Source organism: Ailuropoda melanoleuca, chromosome 2 (genome assembly GCF_002007445.2).
Source record: "Ailuropoda melanoleuca isolate Jingjing chromosome 2, ASM200744v2, whole genome shotgun sequence".
Lineage (NCBI taxonomy): Eukaryota > Metazoa > Chordata > Mammalia > Carnivora > Ursidae > Ailuropoda > Ailuropoda melanoleuca.
The window spans coordinates 38458869-38483923 of record NC_048219.1 but is presented as its reverse complement, the minus strand read 5'-3'; the positions used below and the strand labels follow the sequence as shown (position 1 = coordinate 38483923).

Here is a 25055-nt window from a genome sequence, read left to right as displayed (position 1 = left end):
CATAAGTACAGTGCTTTCCTAAGTTCTATGAGTTGTTCTAGCAAATCATCAAACCTGAAGTGGTTGTAGGAACCCCCAAATTTGTGGTCAGTTGGTCAGAAATACAGGTGGTTTGGGGACCCCCTGGGCTTGCAGCTGGTGTGTGAAGTAGGTAGGAGCAGACCTGTTGGTGACTATGCCCTTAACTTGTGGGGTCTGTGCTAACCCTGGGCAGTTAGTCCTAGAACTGAACTGCGGTCTACTAGTTGGTGTTAGGCCAGTTGGCGCTGAAACAGTAAGTATATTTAAACATTTTTTATTCTAAACTTCAGTGTTGAATATAAAAATTCACTTCTTCATAACGCTAAAATATACATTTTATGCAAGTATAGTTGCGCATTTCAAAAGATGAGCTCTTACCAGAGCAAGAATACTATATAGGTACTTAGTATACACCAATATTGTAAAGATTTCCATAATATTTTTTGTCATTTTCTACAGAGTGAAACAACTTTTCAACAGAAAAAGTAAGAGGAAAGAGGAAACGTACCTTTAACACTTTTGAATGAAGTAATTTTGCTAAAATATTACATGGAAAAGTGTCATCATCTTTGTTGACACAATCCATAACAACACAGTGTGTTAATCATCTGGTCTTTAAATTCCTGTCAACTAGGAGCTAAACTGGTTTTAATATTTAACATTTACTAAAAGGAAATTAGGAAACACATAAGCAGACCGTACCTACCAAAAATAGTGAAACATTATCAGCTCAGTTCATTTAATTAAAATTCATTGACAAGTCCTAGAAAAATATTTTTGGACTAATTTAAATGTGTTTTTCACGCAAAACAGCACAAATTGACTTCACGCCAACATTCTATATTTAATCTGTATCCATGTCTTACCTGGTTTAACAGCTCGCCCACAGAGCTGGGGCTGAAGAAGAACTTGTAACATGGCAGGATTGTTTAAACTTTTCATAATTTGTACAGGATTTGGCTCTGGAAGTAAGCCTTTTCGATTACTGTGCATCTTTAATAAATATAGAAATAGGAAACATTAGAACAAGGATAAGTACAAAAGATGAAATTTTAAAGGCTTTCTTCCAGAAGTTCTCACTCCTCTGATCTTTTTTATGATAAAGGCAAATTGCTTTACGTGATACATTTCTGTATATATTCTACCACAATTCCTAATTCTAATGTTAAGATATTCTACTATACAACATATACTGAAATCCCCATAAAATGTCTCCATGAAATACAAGTTGGTTTTAAGAGGAATAACAATTCAGTAAGATAAATCTCTTCATACTCGTAGAAAAATGCCAAGGGAATCCGAATTTATTAATGGGGAGATAATTTGTTGACACCGTATGAATACTTCATGCTATAGAAGAGTCTTACTATAATGTTTATCTAAAGCATAATAACGTGGGTTGCCATACAAACAAAAATTTTCTTATAAACAAAGTCTTCACTAACTTAATCTTCTGAGACAAAGCTGAATTGGACTCACATACATGTGATTAGGTAGCTTCCTAAAAAATATGAAACTGCAGTTTCAAAAACCTGATAGATGAGAATATTAATATATGGTTATAAAATACTATAAACTTCTAGTTATGAAAAAATAGAGAACTGACAATACAAGTGGGATCCCTCTCTAAACCCAGATATGGTGAAAATGAGAGGGACAGGGTGAAAGATCTGAGAATCGGACCCCAAATCTGTGAGAACTCTCCGGAGAGATAGAAGGCAGCAGGTCTCGATGTGGAGCTAGAGACGTCCACAGGGAGCAGGAGAGAGCGTGGGTCTGCAGCCAGTTTGGGGAAGGGCTTTTTACTTGTGCAACTGTAATGAGGGCTTTCCTGGCCAGCACAAGGAGGGAAATCAGCAGCATCAATCTAGCGACGGCCACAGGACCACTGAATTAAGAGTGTCTCCAAGGTGCAGGGTTGCCTGGTTGGGATGGGAAAAGCGCTGTGGTCAAGCACAGACAGGAGAGGAGAGGTTCTTGGCTCTTCATCTGCTAGCTAGCTAAAATGAATAGGCTTTTGCTCTCGCCTGTCTATCCTCTACTCCCTCAATCTCTAAACACTGACATACAAGGAAACTGAAACTCTCCCAGGGAAATAGGTATTCACAGAACACAGCTAGACATCTGGGGAATGTAGCCACTAAAAATTATAAGTAACAAATTGAACCACTTGTAAGAGACAAGCCAGAATTAATGGATGGGAAATAATAACACTACAGAGTAATAGACATAATAGATACCCTTAAAATTTTTTTTTATTAGTAATGTGAATCAAGGAATAACTAATTAGAAATACTGGGTATGAAAAACATAAATGTTAAAAAAAAATGAAAAAAGCAACCCTCACTGCATACTTGGCATCATTCTACGTACTTTACATGGATTATATCATGCAGCCCTCCACTACAACTCTACGGGATTGGTACTATTATCAGCAATCTATAGACAAGGAAACCGAAGAAACTCATACTGAGCAGTATTAACCTCTATCCTGTGCTTGAACAGATAAATAAAAGAATATGTGTGGTTGAAACACGAAACAGTGACTTGAAAGATCAGTTCAAAAGAAAGCTCTGAGAAGACATAGGCAAAGGATAAAGAAGTGGGAAATGCAAATAAACAAAACAAAACGCGGAAATAAGAAACACACGCAAAAGAGAAAAAGCAAGGCAATAAAGAGGCTGGAAGTGTCAACTTGTATAAAGTAGGAGTCTCTGAAGGAGAAGAAAAAAGAAGGGTATCTTTGAAGAAATAATGGCTGAGAATTTCTCATTATTAAAGAAAAATTAACATGGAATGAAAGGGGTTACGGTGTTCCAAAGATGATGTATGAGGAAAAAACACACCTAGTCAGATTTTGGGGTTTGAAACTTAAGAACATCAAAGCCAAAGAAAAAATGCTAGAAGCTTCCAGTGAGAGAGAATGTATTTCCAAAGGAACAAGAAATGAATTAATACCATCTTCTCCCTCAGAGCATCAACAATGGATTTAAGAAGGCAACAAATCAGTATTTTCAAAATGCCAAAGGAAGAACCTGGAGTCTACATTTTTAATATTTTTATATTCAGCTATTATTTAAATATGTGAAAGAAATAAAAATACTCTCAACTACACATATTCTCAAAAGTTTTTACCACGTTAATACCTTTCTCTGAAAATGAGACATGAGATGCAGTAAATGCAAGACAATATTATATGATATGTGCAAATAAAAGTATGTAATAGCATGGTTAACTTCACTCTTGTATACAAAACCCAGTACCACGGGGAAAAAAAACCACTTCAGGCAACCCTAAAATTAAAATGTAGACACCAGTATGATGGTAGGCTGGCTAAGGAAGGAGGAAGTAGGAAGGAGAGAAGATTGAGTTAAGCGGGAAGAAAGGGATACTGATAAATCTAGGGGTGTAAATAAGTGAGGGGCAATCACCAATAGGATAAAGACAGAACATTTTATTCTCAAATGTGAAGAAGAAATTTTTTCTTTTCTTTTCTTTTTTTTAGTAGCTATCTTTCTATGGGTTTTTTCTGTTTTGTTTTGTTATGTTTTGTTTTGTCATCCACAAAATCTCAACCCTCTGATTGCTTCCTGATCTTAGGGGCCTCAGATAATTTACAAACCTCATTTAACAAACATTTGGTGTCTAGGGTAAAAGAGTATGACTGATGCCAAGGGGGAATACCAAGATGTAGAGGGCACAGAGCACAGCTGCTTGCCTTTCTAGAGAAGCATCTGTATGAAATGGACCAGCCGAGAATCCAGAAGTCCAATCCAAAGGTACAACTTTGTCAGCCTTTAGCTATCGAGTATATCACTGCTGCAGTGGTGGTGTGCACTCACCCCGTTCAGTTCTCAAACTGCCATCTCAGGTGGAAAATGCAGAATTCTATTTAATTTTCACTTGTAAAGGGGTGACATTAAGGAAGGCACGTTCGGGTTTGCTGTCTGAGGGGTTTCCTTTTTCCTGTCCCAGAGATGCTTACCTACTCCCACCTACTCCCCAGGACAACCCACACTTAAAGAAAATTCTTATTTATCCAACAGATGGAAAATGAAAATATGAGAAAAAAGGATAGATAAAAGAAAACATGATATAAGAAAATAATCATCACTACATATTTAAGTAGTCTAAATGTACCAATTAAAGATAGATTCTTTGATTTTTTAAAACATGTTTTTAGAGCAACACGTTAGCCCAAAGACACATACCTAAAATAAAAAATGTACAAAAAAGTTGGTAATAAAGGGATAGTAAACATAAACTAAAAGAAAGTTGAAGTGGCAACTCTAACATCAGAAACACACATAGAGGGGTAAAATAATCAATATGACTGCAAACAAATGTGTACCTAATAATTAATAACACCTATACCCACCTATGGAGAAACAACTAACAGAATAAGGAGAAAAAGAAAACCCAACAATTGTACATAACTTCTAATACATTCCTCTCGGACACTGACAGAGCAAACAGACAAAAAATAAGGAAAGATATGGAAGGTTTGAGTCACAATTAATAAGCTCAAACTAATATTTATACATACATATATGCACATTTAACTTTGTAACCCACAAACATAGAGTTTGGATTGTTTTTGAGCATACACGGCACATTCACAGAAAGGAACCACGCACCAAAATGCAGCCACAATATCCCCTCCCCCAAATCAACATTAGAGACCAGATTCTCTGACCACAATGCAATAAATTACAAATCTATGTCAGAAGAATGTTTTTTTTAAATTCCTAAGTGGATATAAATTGAAAAATGAAAACAAAAGTAATTAAGCTTCAAATTTAAAAGGAAATCATAGAACAATTTGAAACATTTACAATCTAAAATTTATGACACATTGTATAGAGTGGTTGAATCACTATATTGTACACCTAAAATTAGTATAACATTGTATGTTAACTAGAATTAAAAGAAAAACTTAAAAAGCCAAAATAAAATAAAATTTAGGATATAGAGGTATAGCATTAGTTAAAAAGAAACTTGACTTAAATACATTAATCAGAAAACAATATAGACAATACAGATTGAAAACAAAAGTGCTAAGTATTAATATCAATAAAGACAGTGGCGAAAGAGTAAACCCAAGGAAGGAAAAAAAAACACAAGGATATTATACAGATAAGGGGGACACTGTGGAAAACACTATGGAGGTTCCTCAAGAAATTAAAAATAGTATTACCGTATGATCTAGTAATTCTTCTACTGGGTATTTACTCAAAGAATACAAAAACACTAATTTGAAAAGATACATGCACCCCTATGTTTACTGAAGCATTATTTACAACAGCCAGGATATGGATGCACCCAAGCGTCCACTGATAGATGAATGAAGAAAAGGACACACACACATACAAATATTACTCAGCCAAAAAAAAAAGACTGAAATCTTGCCATTTGCAACAACATGAATGGATCTAAAGAGTATAATGCTAGGTGAAATAGATCAGAGAAAGAGAAATACCCTATGATTTCATTCTTATGTGGAATTTATGAAACTAACAAAGAAAAAAAAGAGACAATCTAAGAAACAGACTCTTCACTATGGAGAACAAACAGATGGTTCCCAGAGGGGAGGGAGGTGGGGGGATGGATGAAATAGGTGAAGGGGATTGAGAGCACACTTATCATGAGGAGCCCTGAGTAATGTATAGAATTGTTGAATTACTACATTATACACCTGAAACTAATAAAACACTGCATGTTATATATACTGGAATTAAAAGTAAAAAAGAAGGATAGAAATAAGCAAAAGAAAAATAATGAACAGAACAAAAGCTGTTTCTTCAAAAAGACAAAGCAGGGAAATCTTTTGTAAGACTGATCAAAGAGAAGGGTGACTGTGTGGCTCAGTTGGTTAAGTGTCAACTCTTGATTTCAGCTCAGGTCATGATCTCTGGGTGTTGAGATCAATACAGCCCCGCTTCAGGCTCCGTGTTCAGTGTGGAGTCTGCTTGAGATTCTCTCTCTCCCTCTCCTCCTGCCTCCCCCTACTCATGTGCGCTCTCGTTCTCGCCCTCTCTCTTTCTCTCTCTCTAAAAAAGAACTGATCAAATGATCAAAGAGAAAAAAGAAAATGAAAATAAATACACAATGAAAATGAGAACAGTAAACAGAACAATTTTTTTTCAAGATTTTATTTATTTATTTGAGAGTGAGCAAGAGAGAGAACACAAGTGGGGGGAAGGGTAGAGGGATAGGAAGAGGTAGGCTCCCAGCTGAGCAGGGAGCCTGGTGCAGGGTTTGATCCCAGGACTTCAGGAGCATGAAGACAGAACAAATTTTAAAAATATTATAATAAATGACTATGTGCCAATAAATTTGAAACTGTAGACAAAACGGATGAATCCTTAGACTATAATCAAATGCCAGTGTACCACAGAGAGAAAGATAAAGCCCAAATATCGAAATATCTGTAGGAGAAACTTAAGCGGTAATCAGTGATTTCCCCTGTACAAGGCTCCAAGACTAGGTCTACATGATTTCTGGATGAGACTTCTCAAATTTTCGAAGAACAGGCAAGCCCTATTTTATATGAGTTGATCCATGTAATAGAAAGAAAAGGGGGAGAAGGCAAAAAAAAAAATAGTTAAATTTTAATGAGGTCAATAGTCCCTTGATTCCAGAATAAATGATACAAAAGATTTTAAGCATTTTTCACTTAGCACACGTGCACATAACAAAATAAAAGATTATCCAATCAAATAAACAATGCGTTGGAAAAGATGTTATCAATTATCAATTAGAGTTTTTAACAGAAGGATGGTTTAACATTAGGAAATCTATTAGTGTGATTCAGCATATTAATGAATCTAGGAAGAAATCACATGATTATCTCAACAGTTACAGAAATATTTGATAAATTTCATTACCTATTTATGATTTTTTTTAAATCTCAGAAAACTTGATAAAGGATATGTACCAAGAATCTGTAGAAAGCATCAATGCAAATGCATTACTTTTAAGATCGAGAACCATTTAAGATTTCTCATGATCACTGTATTAAATCATGAAGGGCAAAGGAAGGTGAACTTATGCAGGCATTAAAGAATATTAAGCAGGTGAATGACACAATCTGATTTGAGGATGGAAAAGATCACTCTTGAGTGTGGAAGATGAATTACAGTGGTGACTACACAGGCGATTCTTTTCATCATCTAGGTGAGAAAAGAGGAGATCCTGAGTCAAGTAACAAAGATGCCGGCAAGCCTCAAGGTGGGGGAAGAGATGTTAGGATGTGCACTTGAAAGGATTTGCTAATATTTCACATCTAGATTTGGGGAGCAAGTGAGGGAAACCCATCATGATTAACTGAGTTGCTGGTTCAGATCATTTGAGTTTGGGTGAACCGGTGCCGTATACAGAACACAGAACTACACACGTGTGTCACACACATGTAGTGGCATCTAGCCACCTAGGTGTTTGTTCTTCTCCAAGGGAACACAGTGCCCTGGTGCAGAAGCAGGTGACTGGATTCAGAATTATAAACTCAGCAAATCCAGTCCAACGCCACAGAACACAGAAAAGCAAGTTCCAGAGAAAAGCCAGTTTTCCTTTGGAAATGTTGGAACTGAACTACTTACATAACATGAAGGTGGGCTGCTTAATGGTCATTTGGAAATACAGATTTTGTGCTGAGGGCACATTGGCTCAAAAATACGCACTTGCAAGTCATTCCTGATAGGCCATAACCGGGGCTGTTGGAGTAAGAAGATGATAAGAAAGTCAAAGACACATGTCTACTGATATGAGCCCTTAGGGAAAAAGAAGAAGGGGAAGGAACGGCTAAGCAGAAGAAGAATGGTGGGGTAGAATTCAAGAGAGTGGAGGCATTCATTCATTCATTATTTATAAAAGATTTTATTTATTTATTTGACAGAGAGCGAGCGAGCAAGCACGCACGAGCACAGGGCGCGGCAGGCAGAGGGAGAAGCAGGCTCCCCACTGAGCCGGGAGCCCAATGTGGGACTCGATCCCAGGACCCTGGGATCATGACCTGAGCGGAAGGCAACCACTTAACCAACTAAGCCACCCAAGCGTCCCAAGTGGAGACTTTTAAAGCAACCAAGCAGCAAATGACTGAAGAGCACCTATTCAACCTGAATACTGAGAAATCTCGATTAATCTTAATGAGAACAGGTTCACTTGAATAGCGGAGGCAGAAACCACACTGCATCCGGCTGAGACGGAAATGAAGAAATGAGAGCAAGTGGAGCCTAATTGTCCAAGAATCTTCCGTGGTGAAGGAAGAGTAATATAAAAGCCAGTATGTAGAGAGCATTTTTAAAGGAAAGGATCTGAGCATGTTTATAAGCAGATGGGATGAAGCTAGCGGAGCAACGAAAGACAGTAAGCAGAAAGGTAAGGATCGAGATCCTTGGAGATGGTGGATGTGGTCATGAGCCCCAGCCCTGGCAGGAGGAGACGCAGCTCTTCTTCCAAGAGAGCAGGGATCTTTGTCCATTTTGTTCATCAAGGACTCATAAACATCTCTAACAGTGCCTAGTGGGTGCCAAGTACGTATCCGTGGAATGAGCGCTACTGAAGAGAAAAGGAAATAAAAAATGAGGACACGGGGGTGCCTGGGTGGCTCAGTCGGTTAAGCATCTGACTCTTGGTTTTGGCTCTGTTTGTGATCTCAGGGTCATGAGATGGAGCCCCATGTCAGGCTCCGTGCTCACCTCGGAGTCCGCTTGAGATTTTCTCTCTTCTTCCCCCTCTGCACGCCCCCCCCCACCCCACACACTCACATTCTCAAATAAATAAATAATTTTTTTTAAAAATGAAGACACATTGGCTGGGGTAGTATGAGAAGAGTTGAATGAGTGATCCAGCACATGACCTTTGTATTTTTTCTTTTTTTTTTTTTTTAAAGATTTTTTTTTATTTATTGGACAGAGAGACACAGCGAGAGAGGGAACACCAGCAGGGGGAGTGGGAGAGGGAGAAGCAGGCTTCCCGCTGAGCAGGGGGCCCAATGTGGGGCTCAATCCCAGGACCTTGGAATCATGACCTGAACCTAAGGCAGATGCTTAATGACTGAGCCACCCAGGTGCCCCGCCCTTTATATTTCTAAACACTAGGAGTCAGGATCAGCTGATAGAAAGGACAAAGGCAGAAACAGAGTGAAGGTTTGCGATAGTTGCTGTAGACTATGGAAGTGGGCAGCTGATGAGAGGACGAGCTAAAGATTTGCTGGGGACCAGCCATGAATGTACATTACACATGTGTATTAGCCTCGAGCCACCTAGGTGTTTTTTTTTCGGTTCAAGAGGACACAGTGCCCTGGCTGTAAAAGTAGGTGACTGGATGGATTCAGAGTTGTAAACTCAGTGACTCTGGTCCACCAGAGGCCATTTAACCAGAGGTGCGACACTGACAGTGGAAGAATAGCAGAAGTTGTGACTTCCGCAAGCAAGGACAGGAGAATGACAGAACTGAAGAGGGGAACGACAAACTACAAAACAAGGGAGGAGGGATCCAGGACCAGATGTGAGGTTAAGGAACAGGAAGAGAAGGGCAAGAGATGTGAGACCAAGAGCAATCGCCTATCTTTTCCTCCCTCTTCAGTTCATCTACGAACCACTTTCAGACTAATCTCTTGATGGTTTAACTCTGATCTCATCACTACCTTGTTTATGTACTTCAAAACTCCCCCACTGCTTACCAAATTCAATCTCCATTCCTCCAGTGCTCCATGGTCCTCCCTGATTTGGCATCAAGCTACCATTTCACCACGCATCCCTTCCTATCCTCCTCTACCTGCACCACTCACTCCCCCCTGAAGCACGCAAATTTGCCTCATTCTACTGCTTGAAAGCTTTTGTTCAACTCACTATACCTCCTTACAGTTGTCAGATTTGGCAAGTAAAAATACAATATGCCGAGTCAAACTTGGGTTTCAGATAAAGAATAATTTTTTTCAATATAATATCTCAAGCAAAATCTGTATTTAACTAGCAATCTTATCCTCCACTCCCAACAATACATTTCAAAATCACACTTTAATGTCACACTCAAATGTCCCCTCCATCATGAAGTCTTCTTTCCTCATCCGTCAAAAGTGTATTCCTTCCTTAGTTCAGTCAACAAGTATTTACTATGCTAACTTCCTCGAGTCAAAACCCAACAAGGAATACTTGTCTGCTCAGAACTTCCGCACTCGAGGGGCCCAGAGAGGAATAAGCAGACATTTAACAATAGAGAAGTGGTAACGATGGGCCATGTGAGCAAAAACGAAGCACAGGCCTTCCCGTATTTGCACTACGGATACGTATGAACACTTTGAAAAAAGAGACATGACACTCAAAATTTAGAACAGAACATTCCTTCAAAAAATCTATTCGCATAAACTCTACCAAATGCAATTTCTTCTTTTGTAATGACTTCTGGCTTGACATGACAGAGATACCAGTTAGCCAATTTTTTCAAAGGAAGAATGTCTTTGTGTAATGGAAATATAATGAGGGTCCAATGAATGGTCAACTGGTTTGGAGAGATTAAAACAGTATTAGAATTTTTCTATATCGTACTGAAGAACGATAGACTTACCACGCGTTGAGCTGCTATCAGCGCTGCTAAGGTACTCCGCCCTGGCGCTCCCGGGGCACAGAAGGAAACCTGGACTTTGCTCCCCTTGATGGTCATACCATCGGCCGCTTGCTGAACCTCCTCGGCATGCTCCGCAGAGTTATATTCGACCACGGCAAAGCCGCCAATATAACTGCCTTCATCCTGCGCAAGCTGATTTAACACATTTCGTTAAAAGGTGAGTTTTAATATTCAGTTAGAAATATTTATTTTCAGTATATAATTTTCAAATTCAACGACAAATGTATCAGAGCATGATACTGGTGAAAATATATTCTTTCTAAAATTATAAGTTTCCTAGCTGTGGGGTGCCTGGCTGGCTCAGTTGGGAGAGGTGACTCTTGATCTTGGGGTTACAAGTTTGAGCCCCAAGCTGGGTGTAGAGATTACTCTTTAAGAGAATAAGTAAACAAATAAATAAATAAAAATAAAAGTTCACTAGTTGCTTAGTTACAGTCCTTCCTGAAGATAGGATGATAAACAAGATTCCGTCAGGTTTCTTTTTAATTGATTTTCCAATTTATTTTAAAAGTCAAAGCTCAAATGATAATATTCCCTCTATATTAAAGATGTCTAATTGATAATTTAGACATAGAAAAATATGGAGACACAATAACTAAACTTTCTTTAAAATAAATTTACCAGATACATGAACAATTAAAGATACTGAACAATTATTTGACCACATATCTATGTAAATTAAAGTTCATATTATCAAGAGAAGAAAAGTAGAAGGAACCATATTCAACTTTTAATTCAATAATTTAGGCAGATCTCAGGAATTTGGTCAAGTATTCCAGATCAAACTTTATTTGGGAAAACTGTGCCCCTGGGTTTGTTAAAATGCCTATGTAACACACAAGCTTTATTTCTGAATGTGCCCTAAATAAACTCCTGCAACGTAGAACTTATTTCCAGTCACCCACCTGTAAGAGGGTAAAGGCAGATACTAAAGTCCTGGATCTGTAAAGACTGGTACAAAGAGCAAAAATAAGAACAAAATAAGACACTAAAAAGCTTCTAAGTTTTGAGTATGTCTGAATTATCTTAAACACATTCACACGATAAAGTGGTAAATGTGATAAAATTCAGCATGGTATGTCTTTGAGAAGACACATCCACAACACTTCTATGGATTTCACATCTCATAAGTTAATATTGCAATTAAATAATTTCTCAGTCTTTTTTAGTTTTTATTTCTGAAGTTTTACTTTCTTATATCGTTAGATCAAATTTCTATTTTTCCTTCACATTCTTCCTTCTTTTTAAAACTATCCTCAAATGTCTTTTCTTCCACAAAACTTTTTCCAATCACATGACAGAAAGGGAAAACATCTACCTCTTCCAAACATTTCCCCTAGAACCCCATTCCTCTTGTAATCCAAACCAGATATTAAAATCAGATTTGTAAAAGCCATCAGTCTTTGGTGTCCCTTGATCACAAGATAAGAAAGAGACTATCTTCAAGACAGTCCATGTCAACCTACCAAGCAAAAGAGCCTGAATTTCATAGATCCACTGATAAATGCATCATAAAATTATTTTATTAATCTTTTGAGAACTTTTAAAACACTTATTATTCTTGGTTCATTATAATCTTTCATACCTATATAAATTATAATACCATTTTAATGCTTTCAAAAGACAAAATCATCTAAGTCCATAGCATCAGTAGTTTTAAAGAGGAATATTTCAGTTCGGTAGGAAAGCCATTCAAATATGTAATGGTCTGACTTCTGATCTAGTTAATTTTCCATTATTTTGAAACATTTTAATAGAAGCTAAATGGTCACTCACAAATAATATAACAAACGTTTTTCTACCACTGGCGACCTAGATTGGAGAATCTCTCATGTACCTTCTAACTCTGGGATTCATAATTCAGATAAAAGTTGTGATAAATGGGTTTTCCCCTCAAAGACCTCAACTACAGCTACAAAGAATTTGTTTGACCACAGAATATCACTGTATAATTTTAGTATCCAAGAAAAGGATATGGATTAGATATCACCATCTATCACCTTTCAATAACTGGGCAAAGATTTGATAAAAGATCTGTCACAAAATTTTCTAATTTTATGATGCTCTTAGGTGGTTTCTTTGATGCATATATTGGGATTGGAGAAATAGAAATGTAAGAAAAAGATAGTAGCATTAATCTATTATTTATATAATTATAGTTATATGTATTATATATAGCTATGTATAATCTTTATTATATATTATACAATAAAAATATATTTATATAAATATATGATATGTAATACATCATATAGTTATATTATATATGGCTATATGTGTGTGTAGTTATATGACTATACATATATAACTATATATGTAACTATATAATTACATATATATATATAAAACTGTAACAACTCCCAACTTTCTAGTGTAATAGTAGAGGCTCAACAAGTGTATGATTAAAGAAAAATGGTGGCGTGGTGGGGGCAGGGAATGGGGGTAAGAAGAAAAGGAGGGAGGAGAGAAGAGAGGTAAGGAAGAAATTAAGGGAAGCAAGAGAGACAAAAGTTCATCAACGGCTACTGAACACCTACAAGGGAAGGAGCTTTATACGGTATATATTTTTGTCTATTTAGCAGAATATATTTAATTTTACTGATCAAGTACATGGAAATTCTTACCAGTGTGGTCAGTTTTCAGGATCCTCTCTAAACGTCTCACTGTGGTCCCATTAAGACAGAAGTATACATTCTTTTTAAACCTCATAATACTTTCCTATCTTCCATTACATTACTCTTTATACAGGATTTCTAATTATTTGCTTGTCAGTACCTTCCACAAAATTGTAAGGTATTGAGAGAGTATGTTCCTATTCTTTGTATTTCTAACTTTCAGCAATATAGTGTCTGGCACAGAGAAGATAATAAGTAAAACATGGATGGATGAATGGATCAATGGATGAAGTCTCAACAAATGGATAGAATGAGGTGAATGAGTAAGTGATGGGTTCACTAAGACATACTTAACTCATCCACAAAAGGAACTGACCTAAAATTTAAAATGATCTTAAAGTCTTTGTTGCAGACTAAAGACGACTTAGATTATCCATTGTGATATTCACATAGGTATAATAAATTTGTAAGTGCATGTAGAATACATAGGCAGAAATTTTCAAGTATTTCAAATGATACCTTAAGAATACATACCTGGCAAAACACAGGTTTATGTATATTGGAAAAAAATTGCAACAGCTCCTCTGAATCCCTGTAGTCACTAGGGAGTTTATCTATACAAAGGCACTTAGAATGAATGAGCTCTGCGGCCAATAGATTAACATCCATCCATTGTGCAAACAGAGCTGATGCTCCCAATTGTTTACCCAATAACTCCAATCTAGCCTTTGCAGCAAAGTCCTTTTTCATGTATTCCACAAATCCATAGCCTTTGGAATGGCCAGTAACTTCACTGTAGACTAGAAAACATCTCTCGATATTTCCATAAGCGCGAACAAGTTCTTCAAACTCTTCTAATGTAAAAGAAGTGGGCAAGTTGGTAATACACAGCAAAGCATCTGTTGGCTGGAGCTGAACAATTAAGTCCTTTCCTCGAAAAGAATATTGATGAAACATCTGAATTGCACTCTGGGCTTGCTCCCCATTCAGTAAGGTAACAAAAGCTAGAAGATAACAAAATGAAATAAAGAATTTTCTAAGCCAGTATTTTCAAATTTTTTGACTCTGACCCACAGTAAGGAATTTATTTTTGGTCTGTGACTCGGTACACACATACACATTTCTGAAACAGAAGTATCAAAAACTAATACTCCTACCACATGTAATGCACTCTGAAATTTCTATTCTATTTCATGGTGTTTTTTAATACTGACACTAACCACTTAACTAATTTCACGACCAGTGATTCAAATAAAAGTATAGGAATTATATTAGGAGTTGCATGGGGTGCCTGGGTGGCTTTGTCAATTGGGTTTCTGCCTTTGGCTCCGGTCATGATCCCAGAGTTCTGGGATTGAGCCCCACCTTAGGCCCGCTGCTTGGAGGGGAGTCTGCTTCTCCCTCTGTCCCTCACCCATTAATGCTCTCTTTCTCTCTCTCCCTCTCTCTCTCTCAAATAAATGAAATTTTTTTAAAAAAGGAGTTCCACTATAAGATACTATAATGTTCTGTTTTTTATTTTTACACTGTTTTCAAACTACATAAAGATTATATTTTTCCCAACTACATGTAATGCAAAATTTTGTGAAGTCTTAAAAATTTTCTTTCATATTGAAGCATCTAAATTCATATAGCAAATATTAACAGGCACAAAGCAAGAAACTGACCATAATACAATAATACTAATGGACTTTAACATCTCACTTACACCAATGGATAGATCATCCAGGCAGAAAATCAATAAGCAAACAGTGTCTTTGAATGACACATTAGAGCAGATGGACTTAACAGATATATACAGAACATTCCACCCAAAACCAATAGAGTATACATTCTTTTCAAGTTCACAGGGAACATTCTCCAGAATAAATCAAGTTTTGATAAATTTAAGAAAACTGAAATCCTATCACATATACTTTCTGTTTACAATGGTATAAAACAAGAAATAAATCACAAGAAAAAATGCAAAAAACCCCCCACAAACATGGAAGCTAAATAACATGCTACTAAACAGCCAATGGGTGAATAAAGAAATCAAATAGGAAATTAAAAAAAATTCATGAAGACAAATGAAAATAAAAACATAATGGTCCAAAATCTTTGCGACACAGCAAAAGCAGTTCTAAGAAGAAGATTTATAGGGATACAGGCCTACCTCAAAAAACAAGAAAAATCTCAAACCATCTAACCTAACACCTAAAGGATAAGTAAGATCAAAGCCCAGAGCCAGCAGAAGAAAGAAAATATTAAGATCAGAGCAGAAATAAATTAGGGACTAAAAGAACAATAGAAAAGATCAATGAAACCAAGAGTTGGTTCTTCTAAAAGATAAACAAAATTGTTAAACCTTTAACCAGACTCATCAAGAAAAAAAAAATACAAACAAATAAAATCAGAAGTAAAAGGGGAATTAACAACCAACACCACAGAAATATGAAGGATTATAAGAGAATACTACAAAAAATTATATGCCAACAAATTGGACAACCTAGAAGAAATGGATAAATTTCTAGAAACCTATCACCTTCTAAAATTCAATCAGGAAAACACAGAAAATCTGAACAGACCAATTACTAATAACAAAGTTGATTTGGTAGCCAAAAACCTCCAACAAACAGAAGTCCAGGACCAGATTGCTTTACAGGTTTATTCTATCTTTCATTTAAGCAAGAATTAATACCGATTATCCTCAAACTATTTCAAAAAAAAAAAAAAATAGAAGAGGAAGGAAAGCTTCCAAATACATTCTACAAGGCCAATATTACCCTGATACAAAAAACAGAGACACTATGAGAAAAGAAAATTACAGACCAATATTCCTGATGAACACAGATGCAAAAGTCCTCAGCAAAGTATTAACAAGTGTATTCAGCAATACATTGAAAGGATCATTCACCTAGATCATGTGGGATTTATTCAGGGATGCGGGGAGGTTCAATATTCACAGAATCAATCAATGTGATAAACACATTAACAAAACAAAGAATAAAAAAATCATATGATCATCTCAATACATGCAGAAAAGACATTTGACAAAATTCAACAACGTTCATGATAAAAACTCTCAACAACATGTGTTTAGCGGATACCTTAAACTACTTAAGGTCATTCATGAAAAACCCACAGCTAACATCATACTCGCTGGTAAAAAACAAAGCCTTTTTCTCTAAGATTAGAAACAAGACAATAATGCCCATTCTTTTTATTCAATATAGTCCTGCACATCCTAGCCACAGGAATTAGACAAGAAAAATAAATAAAATTCATCCAAATGGGTAAGGAAGAAGTTAAACTGTCACTATTTGCAGATGACATGATACTATACATAGAAAACCCTAACGATTCCACCAAAAACTATTAGAATAAATGAATTCAGTAAAGCTGCAGGATTCAAAATTAATACACAGAAAACAGTTGCCTTTCTGTACACTAATAATGAAGTAGCAGGAAAGAGAAAGAAAACAATCTCACTTATAATTGCACCAAAAAGAATAAAATGCGTAGGAATAAATTTAACCAAGCAGGTAAAAGACCTATACTCTGAAAACTAGGATAATGATGAAATTGAAGATGGCACAAACAAATGGAAAGATATCCCATGCTCCTGGACTGGAAGAACCAATACTGTCAAAATATCCACACTACTCAAAGCAATCTACAGATTTAAGGCAATCTCTAACAAAATACCATCAACATTTTTCACAGAACTAGAACAAATAATCCTAAAATTTATATCAAACCTCAAAGGACCTCAAAAAGCTGAAGCAATCTTGAGAAAGAAGAACAAAACTGGAGGTATCACAATCCCAGATTTCAAGATCTACTACAAAGCTGTAATAATCAAAACAGTTTGGTACTGGCACAAAAATAGACACACAGATCAATGAAACAGAGCCCCCCCCCAAATAAACACCTACCCATATGGTCAATTAATCTATAACAAAAGAGATCAGAATATATAATGGGGAAGACAGTCTTTTCAATACAGGGTGCTGGGAAAACTAGACAGCGACATGCAAAAGAATGAAAATGGATCACTTTCTTACATCATACACAAAATACACTCAAAGTGAACTAAAGACCTAAATGTAAGACCTGAACCCATAAAACTCCTAATGGTTGGGGGAAAAAAAAAAGGCAATGATCTCTTGGACATCACCCCCAGCAACATATATATGGCTATGTCTCCTTAGGTAAGGGAAACAAAAGCAAAAATAAGCTACTAAGCCTACACAAAAATAACTTGCCCAGCACAGGAGAATATCAACAAATCAAAAAGATAACCTAATGAATGGGAGAAGAGATTTACAAATGATGTATCTGATAAAGGACTGATATCCAAAACATATAAAATTATATAACTCAACACCAAAAAAAACAAAAAACAAAAAAACCCCTCCAATCTGATTAAAAAATAGGCAGAGGACCTGAATAGACATGTCTCCAAAGAAGACATCCAGATGGCCCACAGATACATGAAAAGATGCTCAACGTCACTCATCATCAAGGAAATGCACATCAAAGTCACAATGAGATACTGCTTCACACCAGTCAGAATAGCTAGTATCAAAAAGACAAAGAAATAACAAGGTTTGATGAGGATGAGGAGAAAAGGCAACCCTCGTGCACTGTTGATAGGAATGTAAATTAGTGCAGCCACTGTGGAAAACAGTATGGAAGTTCCTCAAAAAATTAAAAATAGAATTACCATATGATCCAGTAATTCCACTACTGGGTATTTACTCAAAGAAAATAAAAACATTAATTTGAAAAGATATATGTACCCCTGTTTACTGAAGCATTATTTACAACAATGAAGATATGGAAGCAACCCAAGTGTCCATTAATGGATGAATAAAGAAATTGTGGTGTATATATACACAACACAATATTACTTGGCCATAAAAAAAGGATGAGACCTTACCATTTGCAACCACATGGACAGACCTAGAGGGTATAACACTACGTAAAATAAGTCAGAGGAAGACAAATACCATATGATTTCACTAACATGTGGAATCTAAAAAACAAATGAATAAACAAAGACAAACAACAGGCACCTGACTGGCTCAGTCAGTAGAGTATATGACTCTTGATCTTGGGGTCATGAGTTTGAGCCCCATGCTGGGCAGAGACTTTACTTAAAAAAACAAAAACAAACAAATACAAGAACCAACTGGTTGCCTGAGGCAAAGTGGGGGGGAATGGGTGAAATATATAAAGGGAATGAAGAGGTATGAATTCCAGCTATGAAACAAGTGATGGAGATGAAAAGTACAGCATAGGGAAATACAGTCCATAATATCGTAATGTTGTGTGAGGACAGATGGTGACTACACTTACTGTGGTGAGCACTGGCTAATGTATAGAATTGTGAAATCAATATATTGTACACCTAAAAAAAATGAATATAACATTGTTAATTATACTTCAATAAAAAAATTGAAGGATACCAAGCCTATAAAATTTATTACATCGTAACATATAATATTAGAAAATTCTTTATAAAAATAATGTCTCTAGTGACACACATTTTAATGATGTGATTATAATTTAGGATACTAATGTTATCTTCCGAAAATACATGGTGTGAATAGCATTTATATGATTTAATGCTTAAGAATTTCAGAGATTATTTTAAGAATGAAAAGACAGTGAGCTTGTTTAATAATGCACACATTTAGAATCAAAATGAAACCAGGTGCTTAAAATTGAAATCTTACCTGTTCGCTTATTTCTGTCCACATAACAATACTTTAACTCATAGTCTTGTAATAAATCATGAACTTCCTGAAAGAGACAAAACATGAATTCAAATAAACACACAAATGCAGTTAGTGGATAATCCAGCTGTACAATTACAACCACTAACACCACCATCTGCCACGTGAAAAACCTTTCATGGATCTCCATTATTTGTTTAACCTAAAGGCATTCCAGGCCACCAAAGACAACATCAACCTACCTCCCCAAGTATATTTCCCAGTCCAGAACCTGCACATAGATCATGTTTCTGCTCAATGGGCATTCACTGTTTCACCAGGATGCCATGCACAGTCCTCACTCTGAATCTCTACTCACGCTGGTACCTTGACCTTACATGGTGCAAAGATACACTCAAGTTCCTACACTTTACCTGAAATCACATGCATCTTTTGAAATCCCAGCTCAAATAATCTTCCATGAAGTTTTTTCCAATTTTATTTATTTACTTATTTATTATGATTGAGAGAAAGAGAGAGCGGGCAAGCAGTGGGGGGTGGGGGCATGGAAGAGAGAGAGGAAGAGAGAATCCCAAGCAAGCTCCACGCTCAGCACAGAGCCCAATGCGGGGCTCGAACTCAGCACCCTGAGATCATGACCTGAGCTGAAATCAAGAGCCGGATGCTTAACCAACTGAGCCACCCAGCCACCCCAAGTTTTTTTCCAATTCTTTTCTGTGGGATAGGACCTCTACCACCTCTATGCTAACAATGGTCATACTTTATTTCTGCCTTACAGAAATAATATTAAATATTTCTCTTTGTATACTCCACATACTGAATTTTTAACAAGTAATACACTTGTAGATACTGCAGTGCCAGCAAAGAGAATAAGTACAGGTAGACTGCAAACCTAGAGATCCCTGGGTATGAAAACAATAACCACCCCCAAGGTATGTATGTAATTCAATATATTTGCCCTTGGCTCCCCAAGGGGAGCCAACAGCTTTCCTGTTCATTCTGTTTCCATTATTAATCCAGTCTGAACTCGTTTCTTCTGATATAACTTCCACCCACCTGGTGTCCTAAAAAAGCAGGTTTCTATTCCTAATCCTTCCTGTTAAATTGATAATACTTGAGTACAGGAACTATATTTCATAGGGCTGTAGATAGCCTGTTTTGCTTTGCAAATGTTAGGCACTCAAATATATGCTAAAGTGAATACAATTGTTTTGTCATTGAACTGATATTTGGCCTTGGAAAATTTACTCATAATACAGAACAGATGGAATTATTATTTTCTAAAGGAACTGGTCTATCACGTAGGTGGACATTCTGATTCTAGATTGGAAAGTTATAGCCAACTGTTCTATCTTGCATATGAATAAATTAAACATACACAAGTGCCAGTATGTTAAGTTCACAATAGAAACTAACTCAATAATAATTCTTATTATTATAGTTAACTTTCATTTAGCTTTTTTTTTTTTAAAGATTTTATTTATTTATTCGACAGAGACAGAGACAGCCAGCGAGAGAGGGAACACAAGCAGGGAGAGTGGGAGAGGAAGAAGCAGGCTCATAGCGGAGGAGCCTGATGTGGGGCTCGATCCCATAACGCTGGGATCACACCCTGAGCCGAAGGCAGAAACTCAACCGCTATGCCACCCAGGCGCCCCCATTTAGCTTTTACTTAGTTCCAGAGCACTGAAATCACCTTTTATTAAAAATCAGGAAACCAGGCCTGACACGACAGGGCTACCTGACACAAAGTGCATACTCTTGACTCTTGATCTTTGGGTCATGAGTTCAAGCCCCATGTTGGGTGTAGAGATTACTTAAAAATAAAATCTTAAAAAAAAAAAAAACCTTTATAGAAAAATAAATAGGGGCGCCTGGGTGGCACAGCGGTTAGGCGTCTGCCTTCGGCTCAGGGCGTGATCCCGGCGTTATGGGATCGAGCCCCACATCAGGCTCCTCTGCTGTGAGCCTGCTTCTTCCTCTCCGACTCCCCCTGCTTGTGTTCCCTCTCTCGCTGGCTGTCTCTATCTCTGTCGAATAAATAAAAAAAAAAAAAGAAAAAAAGAAAAGAAAAATAAATAAATAAAAATCAGGAAACCACAGAACAAAATCAACTAACTTACTAAGTGGAGATTCACCAGTCTGGCACCCTTAACCCCTATACCATCCTACCATATTCCCTCCAGAATTAACTAATCATAGTATACTACCACTAATAGTTATAAAAACAATATCATTAGTGGCCTAATAAGTGATCATATGGAAATGGAAAATAAATAAGTGGACAGTTACAAGTTGAGACATATTTTCCCTTTTAACACGATGCAACGGGGAAAAGAATGATATAATAGAGTATAAAAACATAATGCTGGGTGGAAAAAATAATCACCTGATAAATTAGAGAAAGGTAAAGTTGATAATTTAGTATTCTCTATTAGTAAGTCAATATCAGATATGTTTTAAAATATATGTACTACCAGTTTCATAAAATAGGGTTTGCTGAATTATACAGTAAGGTGACCAATATACAGTTTAGTCTACATCTTACTATGGTAGTTTTTTTTATCCTGCAAGCTTCAGTGTTTCTTTGGACTTGAAGCATACAGCATATTCATTAAGAAGATAGACCTCTCTCAATAGCATAGCCCATACATCTTGCCAATTGGCTAATTTAATCCTTACTATAGAAGGTGGCACAGTTGTGTTTGAAGGGATCCACTGTATGCTTTAAGCGGCACCGACTCTAATCTCTCATTTCACTAGTTAACAGCTGTCAAGTGCTGAAGAAAACATGACACTGCTCTTCACGTTATCAAGTATCTGTAAACAAATGACATGTTACTCGTTCAGCTGAATTACCTGAGAGAGATCCTGTGTATTCAAAGATTATTCTGCAACTTAAATTTTTTATTTTTAAAATACCTCTTTCACATGGTAGCTTTTCTATGCATCAGATGTGGGATACAGAATTTGCCAGCTGGGAAACCTTACAAAGCTTCTTGCCAAGATAAAAAAAAACACACACACACAATTATTTTCTTCCATGTCTCGGTTGTTTTGACCCAGGCAAAAGTGGGTCACCCCTCAATTTGAGCCTTAGTAAGTTGGCCAAATTAAAAACTTAAAACCTGAAAGAGAGCCCTAACAACCATCTGCCAGAATTCGACTATGCTCCACCACACAGAACCCGAACAACTGAAATGCTCTCTCTCTATTCCAATCTAGCTTTATGATGTTTCCATTAACTTACAAGTTAATTTTAAGGAACAAAGTAGCACCTTCTGACCAGGAATAGTTACAAATTTCTTACAGTATAATGAGTTCATCAAAACTGATAGCATCAGACAGCTTTAGCAACGTATTTCCAGACCATGCTCCTTATTACTCCCGTTCCTTTACTGGAATGAAAAGTTTTGCACATAGGAAGTATTTCCTAGGGAGAGAATCGACAGCCGCAACGAAACCCAGCCTTAGTTTTAAACCTGAATCACAGTGTCTTCTAAGTCCTTCTCTGACTTACTTTTATTAATTTCTTTTTCCTAAGAAAGGCTTTCACAGATTAAAGCACTCTACTTTCAAATTCCACTTTGGGGGGGGGGGAAGAAATATTTTTACTAATTGTCCTTGAAAGTTTTAAGTGATTTGAAAATATGAAAATATTATCTGTAATGTATTAAGTTATGAGGCATAATGATGAAATAAGCACCCAGGAACTCACCACCAAACCTAAAGACTAGAACATTAGCAACACTGTTCCACTGACTTCTGCATTTCTTTGCTAGTCCATCCCGTCAATTTCCCCCATGGCTGGAGTCCCTAACGTAGATATGTATTCCCAAACAGTATGTTGATTCATTTTACCTGTTTCTGAGCTTTAGAGAAATGGTATGTTATTTTTAATCTTCTGTGCCTTGCCTTTTTATTTATTTATTTTGGTGCCTTGCTTTTTAAACTCAATAATATGTTCCAAAAATTCACTCATGTTCCACCTGGCCATTCATTTATTCCCTCTGTTTGGTATTCTACACCTATAGTATGATTTATGTATCCATTTTTCTACCAGTGAATATTTGGTTTGTTTCTAGATTGTTTTGCTACTTATTTTTAAACTACTATCACATTCTTATAATTTTACGTATTTCCTGGTGTTCACGTACAAGTTTCTGAAGGAATGACATTTCTGGGCTGCACACATATAAATGATCATCTTTGTAAGAAAGTGTCAATTTGTTTGCTGGAATGGTTATAGCAGTTTACATTCCCATCAAGAGTATATGAGAGTCCACTGATACATAATGGAACCATGCTTGGTGTTACCAGATACTTAAGTTTTGTCAATTTAGTTAATATAAAATGGTACCTCACTGTGATCTTAATTTGCATTCCCTTGACTAGTAAAGGTAGGGCATTGTGATGGTTAGTTTCATGTCAACTTGGCTGTAGTACCCAGTTATTTAATTAAACATTAATCCAAGTGTTGCCGTGAAGGACTCTGTAGATGTGGTTAGTATCTACAGTTTACTTTATGTAAAAGAGACAACCTTACATAATGTAAGTGGCCCTCATCTAATCAGCTGAAGCCCTTAAGAGCAAAAACTGAAGTTTCCGGAGAAAAAAATCCTACCTCAAGATGGTAGCATCAACACATGCCTGACTTTCTAGACTGCTGGTATACCTGACAAATTCTGGACTTACCAGTTCCCACAATCAATCAATAGTTCTATGTATATCTGTATATAATATAAATAGATGTTAATATAAATATTACATATAATCCCTTTCTTTGAAGAACTCTGATACAGGCATCTTTTCATGATTATTTGCCATTTATTTCCCTTTCTGGAAAACACTCATTTGATGGCCATTTTTCTATTGTATTTGTCTTTCCTTTTATTGATTTGTAGGAGTCTTTTTTTAAAAAAATATATTCTGCATACTAATTCTTTGTTGGGACCTGTATTATAAATATATTCCCCTACTATGTGGTCTGTCATTTTATTTGTGTTTTTCTGGTGAAGAGAAATTTGTCATTTTAATGAAGCCAAATTTATAATTCTTTCCTTTACCATTTGTGTTTTGCGTGCCTTGAGAAATCCTTTCTTACCCAAGTCATAAAGACATTCTGTGTTCTTCTACTTATCGGTTTTGAGTCAGTTAGCCATATTATGCTAGCCACAATTTCCAGTACAAACGTGAATGGAAGTAATGCCAGCATTATTCCTAATCCCAGGGGTAGTCTTCACTGTGTCGCCATTGAATACAATTACTTTGGTTTTTCTAGATAATCTTCAAATTTGAGGAAGTTCTTTTCCATCCCTGCTTGCTATGAGTTTTTATTAGGAACGGGTGTTAAATTATATTGAATGCATTTTCTGCATCAATTGAGATGCCTTCAGTCCCATCTTCATGCCGGTCACCTCCAAATTCTTACTTCCACCTTCAAATCTCTCTTCTAGGCGCCAAACCTACATATGCTATTGCTTGCTTGGAACTGCGTTTGCAAATTCTACACCAGGTAATACTTTTCTTTTTTTTTTTTTTTTTTTTTGGCTAAATGCAGGGCCTATCGTATAGTATCTTTCGTGATATTAGCTGAGTACATGTGATGTCAGTTTTAACTTGGGTAAATTTTTAACAGATTTTAGTGTAACTGCTTTGTTGGGAAATTCATTTGACAAACTTTTTGCCAGGGGAACATTCTGACTTTGCCTTTAAAAAAATCAATAAATTATCAGCTTCTTTTTTTAGCAGAATAATCATCATTATTTACTGAGTGCTCACTTTATTCTAGGCACATTTTAGACATTATCTCCAATCCTATTTAGCCCAAATGAGCTGGATTTTATTATCCAAATTTTATTTATTATTTATTTATTTATTTAATGGGAAAAATTGGGAGGGGGAAGGGAGGGAGGAAGAGAGAATCTTAAGTAGGTTCCATGCCCAGCATGGAGCACAACACATGGCTCAATCTCACAACCCTGAAGTCATGATCTGAGCCGAAATCAAGAGTCAGATGCTTGGGGCGCCTGGGTGGCACAGCGGTTAAGCGTCTGCCTTCGGCTCAGGG

General features: G+C 36.5%; 1 protein-coding gene across 1 annotated transcript in view; it reads right to left on the bottom strand.

Annotated features, from left to right (window-relative positions):
• RAVER2 (ribonucleoprotein, PTB binding 2) overlaps window positions 1-25055 on the bottom strand; it is a 130690-nt gene that overhangs the window by 51032 nt on the left and 54603 nt on the right. The window contains exons 4-7 of the mRNA XM_034641376.1: window positions 18986-19052; window positions 13797-14266; window positions 10588-10779; window positions 888-1014 (exon numbers count right to left, since the gene is read on the bottom strand). Of these exons, the coding sequence (XP_034497267.1) occupies window positions 888-1014; window positions 10588-10779; window positions 13797-14266; window positions 18986-19052 (856 nt within the window). The remainder of the gene's footprint in view (window positions 1-887; window positions 1015-10587; window positions 10780-13796; window positions 14267-18985; window positions 19053-25055) is intronic.